The 17,303-nt window shown below is 42.0% G+C and overlaps 1 protein-coding gene across 2 annotated transcripts in view; it reads right to left on the bottom strand.

Annotated features, from left to right (window-relative positions):
- The window catches only part of RALGPS2 (Ral GEF with PH domain and SH3 binding motif 2), a 106,485-nt gene that overhangs the window by 54,968 nt on the left and 34,214 nt on the right, over positions 1-17,303 (bottom strand). For both annotated transcript variants that reach the window (XM_083507147.1, XM_083507148.1), the window contains exons 5-8: positions 13,749-13,832; positions 4,362-4,451; positions 3,663-3,755; positions 998-1,124 (exon numbers count right to left, since the gene is read on the bottom strand). In XM_083507147.1, the coding sequence (XP_083363273.1) occupies positions 998-1,124; positions 3,663-3,755; positions 4,362-4,451; positions 13,749-13,832 (394 nt within the window). The remainder of the gene's footprint in view (positions 1-997; positions 1,125-3,662; positions 3,756-4,361; positions 4,452-13,748; positions 13,833-17,303) is intronic.

Raw genomic sequence — 17,303 nt, 5'->3', positions numbered from 1 at the left:
GGATGAAACGGTGAAATCTGCTATGATTAAATGGGCACAAGATGTTGGACATAACATTATGTTTGCTGACTGGGAACAGTTGTGGACCACAGGTATGACATTTACGGCATGTAATGCCCTAAGAGAGAATATTATGAAAATGATATAGAGGTGGTACATGACACCAGTCAAGCTTGTAAAAATCTATCATTTGCCCGATAACAAATGTTGGAAATGTAAAGAAACTGAAGGTACATTCTTTCACCTTTGGTGGACGTGCCCAAGGATTAAGGCTTTCTGGGAGATGATTTATAATGAAATGAAAAAGGTATTTAAATATACCTTCCTGAAGGAACCAGAGGCCTTTCTCCTGGGCATGGTCAGCCAATTGGTGCCAAAGAAGGATAGAACTTTCTTCATGTATGCCACAACAGCAGCAAGAATACTCATCGCAAAGTACTGGAAGACACAAGATCTACCCACCCTGGAAGAATGGCAGGTGAAGGTGATGGACTATATGGAACTGGCAGAAATGACTGGCAGAATCCGAGACCAGGGAGAAGAGTTGGTGGAAGAAGATTGGAAAAAGTTCAAAGATTATTTACAGAAACACTGTAAAATTAATGAATGTTAGAATGATGTGGGATAGAAACTAAGTGGTCTTTTGCTGTAATGCTATAAGGGAATATGAGAAAATGGTTATTAATGGGGGGGATTAATGTTATAATATTTAAAAATTGAAGATTAAGATGAATGAAGAGGGGAGGGATTTGCTGAATTAACAATTGGAACTGGAATACAGAAAAGGAAGGCGTGAGGAGGTCCGGGAAATAAGCAAATGAAAAATATGTGATGGAAAGATTGAACTGTTTTTTAACTATTTTTATTTTGTATTTTTCTTTTTTCTTTTTCTTTTGTAATTTTTTGAAAATCTTAATAAACATCTTATAAAAAAACAAACAAACAGGTACTAATATTTTTATGATACCAGTAAACAAAGTTAAAACGTTCATCTTACCTAAATAAGGAATGCAAGGAGTCATCTTCAAGCTGTTTATATAGTTTCTAAGTCTCTTATAATTTTCTTCTTTACTCATTACATATTCCAGCTTCTCAAAAGTAGTTTTGTCCTTTCGGCTCAGTAGCTTTAAGGAGAGGGGAAGAACCAAAATATAGTTATTAGGAAACCCAATGGCTCCCCACCCCCCACAAGTTAACAAGTATTTTATACTATGCATAAGGAAATACTGTACTGAAAAGTTACAACTGTTTTATCATATACAATTTGAAAGCATTTTAATTGTGAAAAGTTCTGAGCCGTGCTATACTGTATAGTACTATAGTAGTTTGATGACGCAGGATTAGTACTTTGACAATACAGGGTTTCTTTTAAGTCTAAATAGTAGCCAGAGGTGGGGGAAAGAATGTTTTGTGCCTTCAGCTAATTGAATTAATTAAAGGATTAATTATCAAGCCTCAATATGAATTGCTCTAAGCAGCTAACAATAAAATCAAAGCAGTGTGAGTTATAAAAACAAAAATCATCAGAAAATAGATGCATTGGTAAATTGATATATTGTTGAGCTATCATAGTGGAACTTCACAGATGGCTAGTAAAAGCTAACACCACCAAGTCCAGTCACAATTGGTGGGCCTATGGTACAATAATAATTTTTGGAACAACTATGCGGTTCAATTTACAGAGTGGTATTAATGTCTGAGATTAGAAGGGAAACTGTCAGCAGGACAAGGAAGAAAAACGTATTTGACAACCCCCCCTCCCTCTGACAGCACTCATTCTCCAGAGGCTTGGGGGAACCCACCAGAGCAGATTTAGGAAGACATGGACCATGGGTGGGCAAACTAAGGCCCGGGGGCCGGATCTGGCCCAATCACCTTCTAAATCTGGCCCACAGATGGTCCGGGAATCAGCATGCTTTTACAGAATGTGTGCTTTTATTTAAAATGCATCTCTGGGTTATTTGTGGGGCATAGGAATTCATTCATCCCCCCCCCCAAAAAATATAGTCTGGCCCCCCACAAGGTCTGAGGGACAGTGGACCGGCCCCTTGCTGAAAAAGTTTGCTGACCCTTGACATGGACGATGCTGAAAAGTGGAGATGGAAGATTGTCAGAAATGCTTTCCCTCTCCTGTCAGTAGGCAGTACCACTGGGCGTCACTCAATAATATTACCGTTTCAAACCATCCTGAAAGCACAAACTGCTGTAGCAAGGGGTAGACTCCATGAGAGTGAAAGAGTAACACCCCCCCAAAAAAGAATTCTTATGTCGTACACACAGCCACTGAGTCAGTTATAGTTCTCACCTGGGATGATAAATGAATGTTTACAGAAGGATGCCAAATTACAGAACGGTTGAATGAATATTAACAGAAGGGGCACTGAATCAATCGCTAGGAGTCTATTTAACAGAGAACCAAAACAGACAAACACGAAGGAAGGGCGTTGATAATATAAGCTTTCTGAGAGAGCAGAACACCTGTGCTTTCAGATCAGACCGTCAGGAATAAGTGAAGATGAACGGTCACTCATAAGGATAGACTTCAAAGGGAACTGAAGGGATTTAGGTAAGTTTATATTATGTGCAACACCAGGGCGCCAACTTGAATAAAATATTGTGGGGGCCCAGGTAAGCCCCACCCCACATAATCGACCATATGATGCCATGCGCGCGCGCACACACGCACACACACACACACACACACACACACACACACAGCATTTGAATGGGAATGCCCATCAACTTTGTGGAGGCCCAGCCCCCTCAAATATTTTATTGTGGTGGAGGCCGAAGTCTCAACAGCCCCTAGGAGTTGGCTCCTATGGTGCAACAAGTACCCTATGTGAAATCAACTACAGGCAGGCCCCATTTATGCGCGGGTTACATTCCAAGGCCCCACACACGTGTCTGTATAATTGAAACCCCCTTAAAAAGCCTACAGACACCCTGTTCCGCCCCGCCCCCATCATGCTCTTTTAGTGACATTTCAGTGACGTCTTTATGACATTTCCAGGTCCCTTCCAGATTTGGTATGATGCCCGTATACACAGTTGCACACATACTGGACACCTGTAAACGGGGAGCTGCCTGTAAACAACCTCTCTTGGTATGCCCCGTGGAGGACCTTACCGTCTGCAAATAACGATATCCTAAAGATTCCGGGCCCCAGAGAGATCAGACTGGCCTCGACCAGAGCCAGGGCCTTTTTGGCCGTGGCCCCGGCCTGGTAGAATCACAAGAGACTAGGGCCCTGCAGGATTTGACATCTTTCTGCAGGGCCTGCAAGACGGAGGTGTTCCACCAAGCCTTTGGTCTGGGTTCAGTCCGACTCATTTTCTCCTTGCACAAGGGAGGTTCCCAGCCCGCTCACAGGTGCTTATACTATCAGTGGAAACAGTTGGTAACTGCCTTCAATTTTAACCTGAAGATTGCCACTTGTCCAGTTTTAATTTTAATTTGTTTGAATTAATTTTGGGATGTATCTTAATTTATTGATCGCTTGTTTTTATGCATTGTCTTACTTGTATGATGCTTGCCGCTCTGAGACCAGCTTTGGTCGAGAAGGGTGGGATATAAATAACATTATTATTATTATTATTATTAATCATTCCGCTTCCACTGCACAAATCCCTAACTCAGTGTCAACACCCGAGTTCACTCACCGCCCAAGTTTTGGTCAACCTGAAGATGGGGGCACTTTGTAATCCAGACACCACAGCCATAAGAGCATGTAGATTATTCAACTCATAGAGTTTCTGAGAACAGAACAAAACAGAAGTTTAATGTCTAGTACTTTAATGTATTGAGTTTGCCACAACTTAAATTATCAGCCTATTTTACAAAATAGCATCATGAACAAAAAACTGAAAAACGGAGGAAAATTATACCTCTCCAAATAATTATGATAAAGGTGTAATTGAAAAGCATACCTTCATGACTACGACCTAATAGATAAGCTTTGTGTGTGACCCTGGTCTGAAATAGACTAAACACTGGCCAATAAACCATAGTTAAGTCACCAATCCAAACACCCATGGACAGTGATGTAGCATTCCTGAGTTAGTCATATACTAGCCACTGGATGGAAAATAATCATTTATCTGCATCATGTCCCAGAAAGTATTCATGCCACACCATACATACCCCAAACAAATGAACTAGCAATATTGCACTTAACACCTTTTGATTGCTCTTCAAAGTATAATCAGGAATCATCATCATTAAATATTGTTTGAATATTCCAGGTTAGAGTTCATATAACTAACAAGACCAAACATTTCCTCTAGTCATATGTTAATGGAGCCAAGCGTACCTAGGTCTCTATCAACCCTGATAAAGGCTCCAGAACAAAAGTTTCTTACCTTAGCTGTTTTAATATAGTGGCTCAGAACTTCAGCTCGTATTTTTAATGTCTGTGCATGAAGAATCTCTCTAACTACCCAAAAACTTACCTAAAAAAAAAGAAAGAAAGTGGTAATAATGCATATAAAAACAGAAAATAAAAAGTGATATTGTTAGACTGGGGATTTTGGCATTCTCATGTGTTTTCACATTATGAAAATTAATTTTCATTAGCAGCCTAATTAGTTACCAGAAACATGCAAATTCATTCACTTCTATGAGCATTTCTAAAGTTTTGCTGTTTAATCTAATTATATTAACAGGCTATATTTAACAAGAATTGCATAGTGAACCTACTAAGAAGATAAAATGTGTAACATGTATACATAGTACCAATACTCAAAAATATTAAATGCTATAACTAATTCAAACTTACTACTACCATACCATGAAATTGATATTATATCAATTTCAACCCCTATACAAATTTCAGTTTCAATAAACGCCTCCCCAAATGCCTGTCATCAACAATGGGAGGAAAGCTGCTCTTTGCATTCTGAAATAGCAGCTGTGTTGGGTGTGACCGATTCTGCTCAGGACTGTGGCAGGAGCAAAGGGCTATCCCCACTCTGCTGTGCTGCCTACAACGAACAGATGGCCTATCCTTATTCACCATACATAACCTAGCTACATATACAGTGGTACCTCGCAAGACGAATGCCTCGCAAGACGAAAAACGCGCAAGACGAAAGAGTTTTCTGTTTTTTGAGTCGTTCCGCAAGACGAATTTCCCTATGGGCTTGCTTTGCAAGACGAAACGTCTTGTGAGTTCTTGCGAGTTTGTTTCCTTTTCCTTAAAGCCGCTAAGCCGCTAATAGCCGCTAAGCCGCTAATAGCCGCTAAGCTGCTAATAGCCGTGCTTCGCAAGACGAAAAAACCGCAAGACGACGAGACTTGCGGAACGGATTAATTTTGTCTGGTGAGGCACCACTGTAATAGATTAAATAAAGTAGTAAGTATTATTAATCAGTAGGCTATATTATATAAATCAGTAGGCTGACAAGGCTACACTGAATGTACAGGTAATATACCTCTGTAAACTGAAAATGATCCCAAGCTGTGAATACTGATCCATTCCTCCCCCCTTTCCTTTGTTTTGTTTTACTTTTCTTTTTATTGTTAGCTATATAAACACAACATCCCCAATTCAATAAAGCAGTGCTTTCTTCGAGGGGGCAGGGGTACGCATGCTCCTAAACATTTTGTGAATCTGTTTGGTCTCATTGGGGGACAGTATTTCAATATGAGTACCCCTACACATTTTTTTAAGAAAAAAGCACTGCAATAAAGTATTGCTGTAATAATAAAAATGGCACAAAGGCAAACTATATGGTGAGCATCACATCTAATTTGGCATTGACTTTTAGCCTTTACTGCAGGCACTGTGATCACTGCAGATGGTGGCAGCAGTCACAAAATTAAAAGATGCCTGCTTCTTGGGAGAAAAGCAATGACAAACCTAGACAGCATCTTAAAAAAGCAGAGACATCACCTTGCCAACAAAGGTCCGTATAGTTAAAGCTGTGGTTTTCCCAGTAGTGATGTATGGAAGTGAGAGCTGGACCGTAAAGAAGGCTGATCGCCGAAGAATTGATACTTTTGAATTATGGTGCTGGAGGAGACTCTTGAGAGTCCCGTGGATTGCAAGAAGACCAAACCTCTCCATTCTGAAGGAAATCAGCCCTGAGTGCTCACTGGAAGGACAGATCGTGAAGCTGAGGCTCCAATACTTTGGCCACCTCATGAGAAGAGAAGACTCCCTGGAAAAGACCCTGATGTTGGGAAAGATGGAAGGCACAAGGAGAAGGGGACGACAGAGGGCGAGATGGTTGGACAGTGTTCCAAACTGCGGGAGGCAGTGGAAGACAGGAGCGCCTGGTATGCTCTGGTCCATGGCGTCACAAAGAGTCGTACACGACTAAACAACAACAACAAATTGAATTTGAAGGGAGAATTTAAGTGAATTTAAGGGAGAAAGGGAAATCAAGAACCTAGGAGGTACAGTGGTGCCCCGCAAGACGAATGCCTCGCAAGACGGAAAACTCGCTAGACGAAAGAGTTTTCCGTTTTGGAGGTGCTTCGCTAGACGAATTTCCTATGGGCTTGCTTCGCAAGACGACAATGCCTTGCGAGTTCCTGCGGGTTCCCCCCCTTTTTTCTAAGCCGCTAAGCCGCTTATCAGCTGATCCGATCAGCTGGTAAGCCGCTAAAAGCCGCTAATAGCGCTAATCCGCTAATCCGTCAATGGGCTTGCTTCGCAAGACAAAAAAACCGCTAGACGAAGAGAATCACAGAACGGATTCTTTTTGTCTTGCGAGGCACCACTGTACTAAAACGTACATGCTGATTTGAGCAACAGGGAATTATTTGAACACATATTTCAGGTACAGTGGATGCTCGGGTTGCGAATGTGATCCATGAGGGATGCACTTTTGCAACCCTTAGCAGCGCATCTGCGTATGCGTGGGTTGCGATTCGGCAGTTCTGTGCATGTGTGACCACCAAAACCCAGAAGTAACCCGTTCCGGTACTTCCGGGTTTCGGTGGTCTATAACTCAAAAAAACGCAACCTGAAGCGTCTGTAACTCGAGGCATGACTGTACACAGCATGTGGTGAGAAACAGTCTCGACATTGAAGTCTGCATCTTTTAGAGAATTGTAAAGTTTAGTTTCCAATAAAAGTAGGAATGTGTTTCTTGAGAAATTTAGCTGGATTTGTCACTCCAATCAAGTGTTTACCTAGTTTATCTCATAATGAAGTTGTAGAGCCTCACATTTGTTTATATATAATACAGCCATGGAATTCACCTCTCTTTAGTTCTGCATTGCTGTTGATGCCACAGAGACTCTGGAATTCCAAACCAAAACCCAAAGTTTACCACTAGAATAATTTAAAGTTGGAAAGCTTTTCCAAAGCGTAAAAATTTATATGAGGGAGGCGTTTGTGCTTTAATGTACTGTTGAAAAGAAAAAATGACAAGAGAGAAATATGTCTCTTATGGCTTTGGAACAGAGGCTAGACTCGTGACTAATGTAACAAACACACATGCACAATGGGACTCTGAACTTGCAATCATGCAATAACTGCTGCCTTCTTGCACACCTGTCACCTCACGTGATTTGAAGGGCCTTTCTGAATAAATTGGTGATGTGTCATTGTTCTGCGTGGGTGGGAGTCATCCTGGGTGCGCACAGGCTCTTGAGAATGCCTAGAGGAAATCTCAATGTCCAGGCCAATACAGTGGCAGTACTAGGCAGGGCTAATATTTACGCTATATGAAGAAGTCCTTTTGAGCACTGGAATCCCTGAACAAATAGACACTCCTGCTCACACATATTTTCTCAGCAGATATGTTCTATGTATTCTACAATTTTGGTTTTGGATTTAATATAGAGAGTCAAGAATTTCAGAATTCTGCATTAATTCCTGAAAAAAATGAGATTCAGGGTGTTGTGAGAAGTCAGGCAATGGTACTTACATACGGAGTAACCCTGCTCAATTTCTGTCAGCAGAATCATAGGGGGCAACACAGCCCATCCTAAGCAGTCCACACTTATCTAATTAGTAAAAGAATTGCATCTCCCTGTTACTCAAGCAGAAATATGGTCTGCACTTGGGACACTGCCCTGATTAGGTGTTGACCGTCACCTTTCCCCCCTAGGACCGTCCAATCAGTCTGTGACAGGAAACTTGCATTTTTTTTTATGTGCAGTGACAACCACACATAACCACACATAACCACACAATTAAGAACTTAATTCGTTCTGGAGGTCCGTTCTTAACCTGAAACTGTTCTTAACCTGAAGCACCACTTTAGCTAATGGGGCCTCCCGCTGTTGCCGCGCGGCCGGAGCGCGATTTCTGTTCTTATCCTGAAGCAAAGTTCTTAACCTGAAGCACTATTTCTGGGTTAGCGGGGTGTGTAACCTGAAGCGTATGTAACCCGAGGTACCACTGTACTCCTTCCATCCAGCCTAATCCTCAGTCCAATCACCTTTCATCTCGGGTATCCCCTACCCTGCAAACCAAATATTTAATTATCTTCCACCATGAAACAACACTGTTCTGTCTTCCTCAATCCAGCTGTTCTATGGTTCCGTCTGTTCCACCCAGCCAGCCAATAGTTCAGCCTGCTGCTAGACCTCCATGGGATACTTCAAGACAGGCTGCTGCACCTTCAAATAGCCTGTTTCCATGCTTTCTCCCCATTGTGTAATTATGTCTTTCTTGTGTTTGTTATTTTCCACAGCTGGAATTAGGAATCTTGAGGGAATACGATCCCTTAAGAAAAATTCTCTATTCCAGCAACATATGAGATGAGTTCTATGGAACCCAGGTTACTTGTTTGGGAACCACAAAGCATTGACCTAAATTGTGACAAATGAAGCTTGGTGGGCCTTTGGGGCTCCCACTACATTGCTGGGCTATCTATGAATATCCTGGAAAATATTTTGTTATCTAGAACACCAGATCCCCCTGGAACCGCCCCTTAACTCTGCTGATTCCAGATTCCTAATATCACTCCCCTGGAATAACATCCTCCAGCCCTGTAATGCTCCGACTCATTATGTATAAGCAAACAAGTTAAGTATATGCCATTGGTCCAGGAAACATATGTAGCCTGTGCAAATGAGCTAACTCACTGCATTGGGCAATTTTACGCTGCAAAGCCATTTTACTTTCTGACTGCCATTTTGACTTTGTACCTAAATGGACCATTTTTATTGACACCAAAATTGGGATTTGGTAGCTCTTGCTATTCACCTTGTTAGTTAAGTACAGTGCAATATCCTCCATAGCATGCTATCACCCTAGAGCAAAGATTTTTTAAAAAAATATATCATGCCCCTGTATGTTATATGCATCCTACATTTATTTGAAAACTTCACTGTGCAATATGGCATGAAAACTGAGAGGAACCAAATAAATGCTGCTGCCCATAATGCCAAATAGTAGTTATACGACAGAATTCGTATAACTGTACAAAAATCAAACGGCATCCAGCACAGCTGATTCTAGCAAGATCTGCTGCCTCCCTCCCTTGGAAACGACTTGCTTGCCCTGTTATATGTTAGTCCCCACTAATACGTATTACTTATCATTTATTAAATTTGTATACCACCCTTCATCCGCAGATCTCAATTCACAACATAAAAATTCAAGATAAAAAACACAAAATAATAAATAAATAAATACTTTTTTGTTTATACCCTGCCCTCCCCGGCCAAGACCGGGCTCAGGGCGGCTAACAACCAATAATAAAAACAAGTTGATAAAAATACAATTTAAAAGATACAACATTAACACATTAGGGTGCAATCTCTTCATAGGAGAAAGGAAAAAGAACGAGGGTGAGGGAATCAAACTGATTCTAAGCCAAAGGCCAGGTGGAACAACTCTGTCTTACAGGCCCTGCGGAAAGAGATCAGATCCCGCAGGGCCCTGGTCTCAAGAGACAGAGCATTCCACCACGCCAGAGCCAGTGTTGAGGAGCCTCGCTGCAGCATTCTGCACCCGCTGGAGTTTCTGGGACAGCTTCAAGGGCAGCCCCGCGTAGAGCGAATTAAAGTAGTCAAGCCTGGAGGTGACCATTGCATGGATTACTGTGGCCAGGTCAGGGCGGGAAAGGTAAGGGACCTACTGCTTGATGCGGCAAAGGTGGGAAAATGTCGCCTTGGCTGTTGCTGTAACCTGCACCTCCCTGGAAAGGGAGACGTCAAGGATTACACCCAAACTCTTAACGGAAGTCAATGGCACTAATTGGGGCCCCGCAAGAGAAGGGAGTTGGTCCCTCATCCCCATGCCATCCCAACCCAGTCATAGGACCTCTGTCTTCGAAGGATTTAGTTTCAATCGGCTCCCACGAAACCATCCAGCCACAGCTTCCAAACATCTGGTCACTGTGTCCGGGATCGACTCGGTGTGGCCATCCATCAGCAGATAGAGCTGAGTGTCATCAGCATATTGGTGACAACCCAGCCCAAATCTCCGGATAATCCGGGCAAGGGGGCACATAAAGATGTTAAAAAGCATCGGGGAGAGGATAATACAGAATAATAACAAGAACGAAAGCAAACCAATTACCCCCACACCCCATCAAAACTTCCTCTGTGTGCACCTGATTTCCAGAGGTAAGGTATACTCTGCTTCAGTGCCTGTACGTCATGAAAACATTCTGTAATAAAAATTTTAATCTGTTCGTCTCTGAAACTTCCTCATATAGTCACTGCATGCAGCCCCTCAGGAGCTATCCAGGAAGGCAGGAGCCCCCTCTTGAGGGTCCAGGTGGACAGATCTCCAGAACACTAGTCCATCTCTCCAAAGTTTTAAAACGATGTCTATGCGGCCACAGAATCTAACCATAGCTGTTAAGTAAGCAACCTGTTCTTTCTGTAAAAAGGTGTGAATTCCACTTGAATATACAGCAATTGCTAATGCGTAAAATCATTTATTTTCTACTTTTTGTTCACTTTTTTCTACTGGAATCACTCTCCTTCAAGACTACTTCTGAATATAAACAGTACAATGAATACCATCTTCCAATTTTCTTCCACTCTTCCGAAAAGTGTAACAGTATTCACATTTGGCAAGGATGGTAGTAGTAAATGGCTTACAGATGGCTTTTAGTAAGAGCATTCTGAATTTTAAAACTAGCAGGGGTATTGTGCAGTAGACTGTAGTATGTCAAGAGGGTTCTAGTATTTCCATGGCTAATTAGTTAACTACTTTCACATCTGTAGAAGCTGTGCTAAAGTGCATGAGTAACCTCTAAACTCAGATTTTGAAGTAGAGGAAGTAGGTGATGCAAATTGCAGTTTCTACATATATTGTACCTTTCACCTCCAGTTTGTGAAGAAAAGCCCCATTGTCTGGAATTAACTATGTTGTGTGAGAACTGCTGCTACACTGGTGTCAATTATTTGTCTGAAAATCTATGTCTCATGGAATGTGCATATTCCACTACCTGACCTTGACTGTCTTTGCACTGAGATGTAACTATGAGAAGTTGTTCATACCATTTTATTTTAAAATAGATATTAAAAATAGAATGCATTTAGAATGAAGACACTAATTCATCAGCTCTAATAGACATAAAAAAGTCAGACCACTCTTGCAATACATATGTTAACAATGAGCAACACATAATATGTCTGAATGGCTTTAATTAATGAATACACACACACACACACACACACCTTCTGCGGCAGATATTTTTCTAATTTGGTATTGTCTGCTAAAGTCAGCATCTTAATTGTAGTATTTTATTGTAAATCAGTAAAATTAGGAGCACTTCTGGCTCCTAATCCTCTCTCCACCTCTTTCACGTTGCTTCCCCCTGTCACTTCCATCCCAGAACAGTCACTGCTGCCATTGTTCACAACCCCTGCTCCTGTTCTTAAAAGACAAACCACGTGAAATAAGGTTGCAGGCCACTATTAGGGAACCCTTATTAAGTAGCGGCCCTCTGAGCCCTCCATGCAAGGAGGAGAATGCAGTTCCTTATGGGACTGGCTACAGAGGGATACAGTCCTTGCTTCTCTGGCTATACCTTGTGAAGAGGCCCTGTCCACAAGGCCCCCTTTGATGTATTCGTCATAGTATATGCTGCCAATAGCTCCTTGACTAGGTTTGAAACCACAGTAATTTTAGCAAAGATCCCGGCCCTGCCTCGAGCTGTAGAGGGAAACTTTGTATGAAGTTCCATATATTCTCTGCAAAATGTCTTGTGTTTGTAGTCACCATGGTATATCTTGGTGAGTCCAGCATCACTAGCATGACGTCCATAGCATACACTAGTATGAAGGTGTGGCTGTGTGCAGCACAAACACGTGCGATGCAAACTGTCACTGAAGTTGTAGTTAGCACATGGAGCGTTTATATTCTAGGTAGTGTTGTGCTGTAATTGGATCCTGAGACTTGCTATATCCCAGAGACTCCTGTGCCACCAAAGCATGGCCAGTGAAGCACGGGATAAACGAAACTGTGGATGAGGCCTTTGTTAGTTAATTAAAACATCAGCCTAGAGTAATAAAGGCACTGTGTGCTAGTAGCTAAATCCTGTAATGACTTATAGATCAGGTGCTAAAACCTAGGGGTGGTAAACTTGTAGAACTTTGTTCTCAGCTCTACCTAATAGGGAAAGCTTGAGAGGCCATGGTAAATGAAAAAACTACACTAAACCCCAACTTTGGGAAAGTGTTAAAAAGAAAACCCCACTAATCTACCCCAGGAAGGTAACCCCCAATTAACTCACCATCCTTTGCCCACTTCCCATTTAATCAACACCCTGGGTGTATAACGGGCATGCAGACCAAATGGTGAATTGCTTGCCTGGTGCAAATGTTGCAGGTGTCACCTGTCATCTAGATAGCCTAGCAGAAGGGTCAGTGGTCATGATGCACATTGACATGAATGACATGGGGAAATGTAGGTCTTGGAAAGGAAACTTAGGTTGCTAGGTAGGATGTTGAAAGCAAAGACCTTCAATGCAGCTTTCTCCAAAATGCTACCAATTCCATGCACAAGGTCAGCTTGACAGGCAAAGCTGTGTGGTCTCAGTGCATGGATGAGACAGCGGAGCAGGGAGGAGGGGTTTGGCACTGTAGAACATTTTGGAACAACCTGGGCTTATAGAAAAGGGACGGAACCAGACTGTTGGCACTTAAAATTAAAAAAGGTAGCAGAGCAGCTTCTAAACTAATTTTAAGGGTAGGGACACAGGAGCTGAAGAGGGTCTGTTTTGGAACAAACCTACCACTGGAGATGAAGATGAAAATAATAATAATGATAATTTAAATGGGTGGGGGAAAGTACCTCGCAATGGAAGTGCCGGGATACAGGACAGTATTTTGGAGAGCTCAAAACATAGTAGGTTGAAAAGCTATGGCGCTCCATGAACCATACAGTATGGTGACCTGCATATACAAGTCCACACCTACACCTTAGACTACGGTTCAGGAATCCTAACAGTATAGTTTAGAGAAAAGAAATGAAAAGGCCTTCATGTTTCTGATATTGTCAAACAGTTAGGAGCCAGAAACTCTTGCTAATCTAATATCAGATGCTAGATCCCAATGCATCTTCTGCCCATTCCTTCAGCACACTCTCCAAACACGGTCAATTCAGGGATGTAAACAACAAGCTAGCTTAATAAGAATAAAGTTTCCAAACAGTTTTAAAACAGCTAATTATCATACATGCAGCCAGAGAGGAAATCCAAAACACTATGCAGTCAAATACACAGCAACATTTAACAAAAGAAATAAGTTGCGTCTTTTAAAGCTTCATGTAAATGGAATGATTTGATGTACACAGCAAAGGTGCCACATGTAAACTGAAAACTTACATGGTTGAATCTTCTTGTAAAGGCAACTGCATTTGGTGCAGAACTGTATTTTTCTTTTTTATTCCAACCGCAGCTTGACAGTTCCTGGATTAACAGTGAGAAATAGTTTAAGGCTGACGTAACTGTTTACCCACATTTTGAAACAAGGTAGGAATTTCTTATTTTATCATCAGTGCAGTTAACACAGTGCATCAAATAAAACACAAAATAACACTCTTCTTAATGGTTGCCAATAAGACTGCAATTCTGATATATAAATGTGAGTTCTTTCCTCTTAATAAGTTACAACGGCATAAGACCCTTCAAGCTTGCAAGGTAAAATAACATGGAGCAAGATTTGGCTTGACACTTTCTCCTACAATTTTTAATAGACTATTTAATGGGAAAATGCACCATTAAGTACAGAACTGACCACCTGGGACAGGAATAGCTACTGAGCTGTCACCTGGTCATGAATACTTAAATTTGTCCAACTGTGTCCATCAGGACTGCCCACTGATTTTTCCAGCTGTGAAATGCCAGAATTGATAACTGCATCTATTATGCCCAGTTGATGCAAAACAGGAAAACAGTATTGTCAACAGCTTGATTCATACAAAACAGCGAAGTTTTGTTTGTGCTGAAACTTTTCAGTTGCATCTAAATTGTGCCAACTATGGTCTTTGCAAGCTGTCTACAGGCCATAACTAGAAACCCACTTCAAACAAGTAAATGAAGGAGAGGATCCAAGAATGCAAAAGTGGGAGGGGGAGGTATACAAGCCCAAAGCTTTGGTAGAAGTGGCCAAAGTATGGGGAGCTGTTATATGTGAATTGAGCCACTGAGCTACAACCTATGGACTACCAAAAAATTCTCCTCAGGACACTTGGCATCATCTCATCACAATGGCATCATTTACACTTCCTTGCTATCTATCCCCCCGAAGAGATATGTGCTTCAAAAAAAGGGGGGGGGGATGGAGAATTTTTTTTCTATAATGCAAAGTGTGTCTAAAACACGCTACAAGAAAAGCCAAGAAAACTGATCACAATATTTCTACATCTCTGCCTTCCAGGCTGTGAAATGATCTAAAGAACACTGTGAAGATGGATCTAGCACACAACAAGACTTAGTAGCCAGTACTGTGAATAATCACGCCCAATTCTACTCTCAACTGCATATTCCATATTTGTTATCCACAGCAGGGTATCAAACCAGTCAAACTGACTGGTCAAATATTGTTAAATAATTAAGCATTTCAATAATTAAAATAGGAAAAAAGGCTAATGCTAATCACCGAAATGTTTATTATGAAACAACACATTTAAATTACAAATAGGGTTTTTCTTTTAGTTTTTCACAGGGATGGTCAACTTGCTGCATTATTGCCACTGGGACTTGTGGAAGTCCTGGACAGTTGTAGGAGAGCTTGTCGTCCTTGCTTTGGCATTAAATCAAGCCTGGTTTTTTGTTTCCCTCCAGCACCGTAAAGGTAAAGGTAAAGGTAAAGGGACCCCTGACCGTTAGGTCCAGTCGTGGCCGACTCTGGGGTTGTGGCACTCATCTTGCTTTATTGGCCGAGGGAGCCGGCATACAGCTTCCGGGTCATGTGGCCAGCATGACTAAGCTGCTTCTGGCGAACCAGAGCAGTGCACAGAAATGCTGTTTACCTTCCCGGCGGGGGGGTACCTATTTATCTACTTGCACTTTGACGTGCTTTCGAACTGCTAGGTTGGCAGGAGCAGGGGCCAAGCAACAGGAGCTCACTCCGTCGCGGGGATTCGAACTGCCGCCCTTCTGATCGGCAAGTCCTAGGCTCTCCACAGCGCCACCCACATCCCTCCAGCACCATACTCAGTTTTAAAAACCATCAAGAAGTTAATTGCAAATTACTTTAGAACAACACCCAGACATTGCTTTTTCAGCAGTGAACATAAGATGACTGAAGTTCCTTCAGTCAAAAGATCCAATCAATTTAATAAAGGATGCCCCATGAATTTAGCAATGCTTAGAATGGTTGGGAATGAATGCTACATTAACAGAAGCTGAAATATGGCTGCTGATTCTTGGTATTTGTTGGTGCTTGACAATATTTTATTAACGTGTCAGATTTTCAACAAATGGGCAGCTAACCCAAAACACAAAAAGTGCTTATTCGTATGTGCTTAAAAGAAAATAGTCACATGGGCCATGTTTTCAATCACAATTAAAATAAAACTTGCCTAGACCCACCCAATTCACTGATGTTGTAAACCCAAAGCTACCTATTAGACTGGATACTGGCATGCACCAGACTAATTGTTACTGTGAAGCTGATTGAATTACCGTATTTTTTGCACCATAACACTCACTTTTTTCCTCCTAGAAAGTAAGGGGAAATGTCTGTGCGTGTTATGGAGCGAATGCCTACGGGTGGCAGGGGGGATCTGCTGCAGTTGTGAGCAGAGGATCCATGGTTCCCCTTCCTTCCCTCCTCCGTGGCTCGCTTTGAAACAGCAAAGCGGGAGAAGAGCCGCTGAGTGGGGAGGAGAGAGGGACAGAGAGCCTGCTTGCTTTAAAGGAGCAAAGCGGGAGAGGAGAGGAGCCGCTAACATGAGTGTAAGCGGCTCCTGTCCAGTTGGCTCCTTTAAAGCAAGCAGGCTCTCTGTCCCTCTCTCCTCCCCACTCAGCTCGCTAAATAGCATTATTAGCAGCATCCTTCTCCACACACCCCATGCGTGCTCCTTGTCCCTTGAGTGCTTTTCCTTCCCTCCCCACTTAAAACATGGTTACAAAGCATGGATCCACATGGATCCTCAGGATTTTTGCACTGGGTCACCCCAAATTCACCATCAGATCACATAGCATGTCCACGGCTACATCTTGCACCAAAAAAATCACGCACCCATTGTGGGCTGGGGTCGCAGTGGTGCAAAAACGTGGTTACAAAGCATGGATCCACATGGATCCTCAGGATTTTTGCATTGGGCTACTCCAAACTCACTGTCAGATCACATGTCTGTGGCCACAGCATGAACCACAAAAATCATACATCCACTGTTTTGTTTAGAATATTTTTTTCTTGTTTTCCTCCTCTAAAAACTAAGTGCGTGTTATGGTCTGGTGCGTGTTATAGAGCGAAAAATACGGTATATTCCATCCCAAGATATTAATGGGGACATAAAGTGCTTGCACATTAAGTTAATAATCTCTTTCATATCTTACACTTCTAACATTTATTTTTAAAAATCCTTCTAAGCTTTGAACGTGATTCAAAATCAGCATCAAGTTAATTTTCAACATGCTAGCTATAGCAGACTTAAATTGTTTCAACACCTTATGGCTTACAAGTCAAAGATGCAACATGTCCCCACAGAATAGAGGGTGTGGATTTCACCTGTAAAGACATCTCAGAGTATAGGCTTGGTCTGACTCAGGAGCTTCTAAATATCAAAAAAATACTTGCTAGGGAAGCAAAGCACTCCCTTTACCACTGATCTAGCCCAGGCATAGGCAACCTTTGGCCCCTTCAGATGTTTTGGACTACAATTCCCGTCATCCCTGACCACTGGTCCTGTTAGCTAGGGATCGTGGGAG

This window comes from Podarcis liolepis (assembly GCF_965112155.1).
Source record: "Podarcis liolepis genome assembly, chromosome: 6".
Lineage (NCBI taxonomy): Eukaryota > Metazoa > Chordata > Lepidosauria > Squamata > Lacertidae > Podarcis > Podarcis liolepis.
The sequence above is the reverse complement of the archived record's forward strand: the minus strand, read 5'-3'. Positions and strand labels throughout refer to the sequence as shown.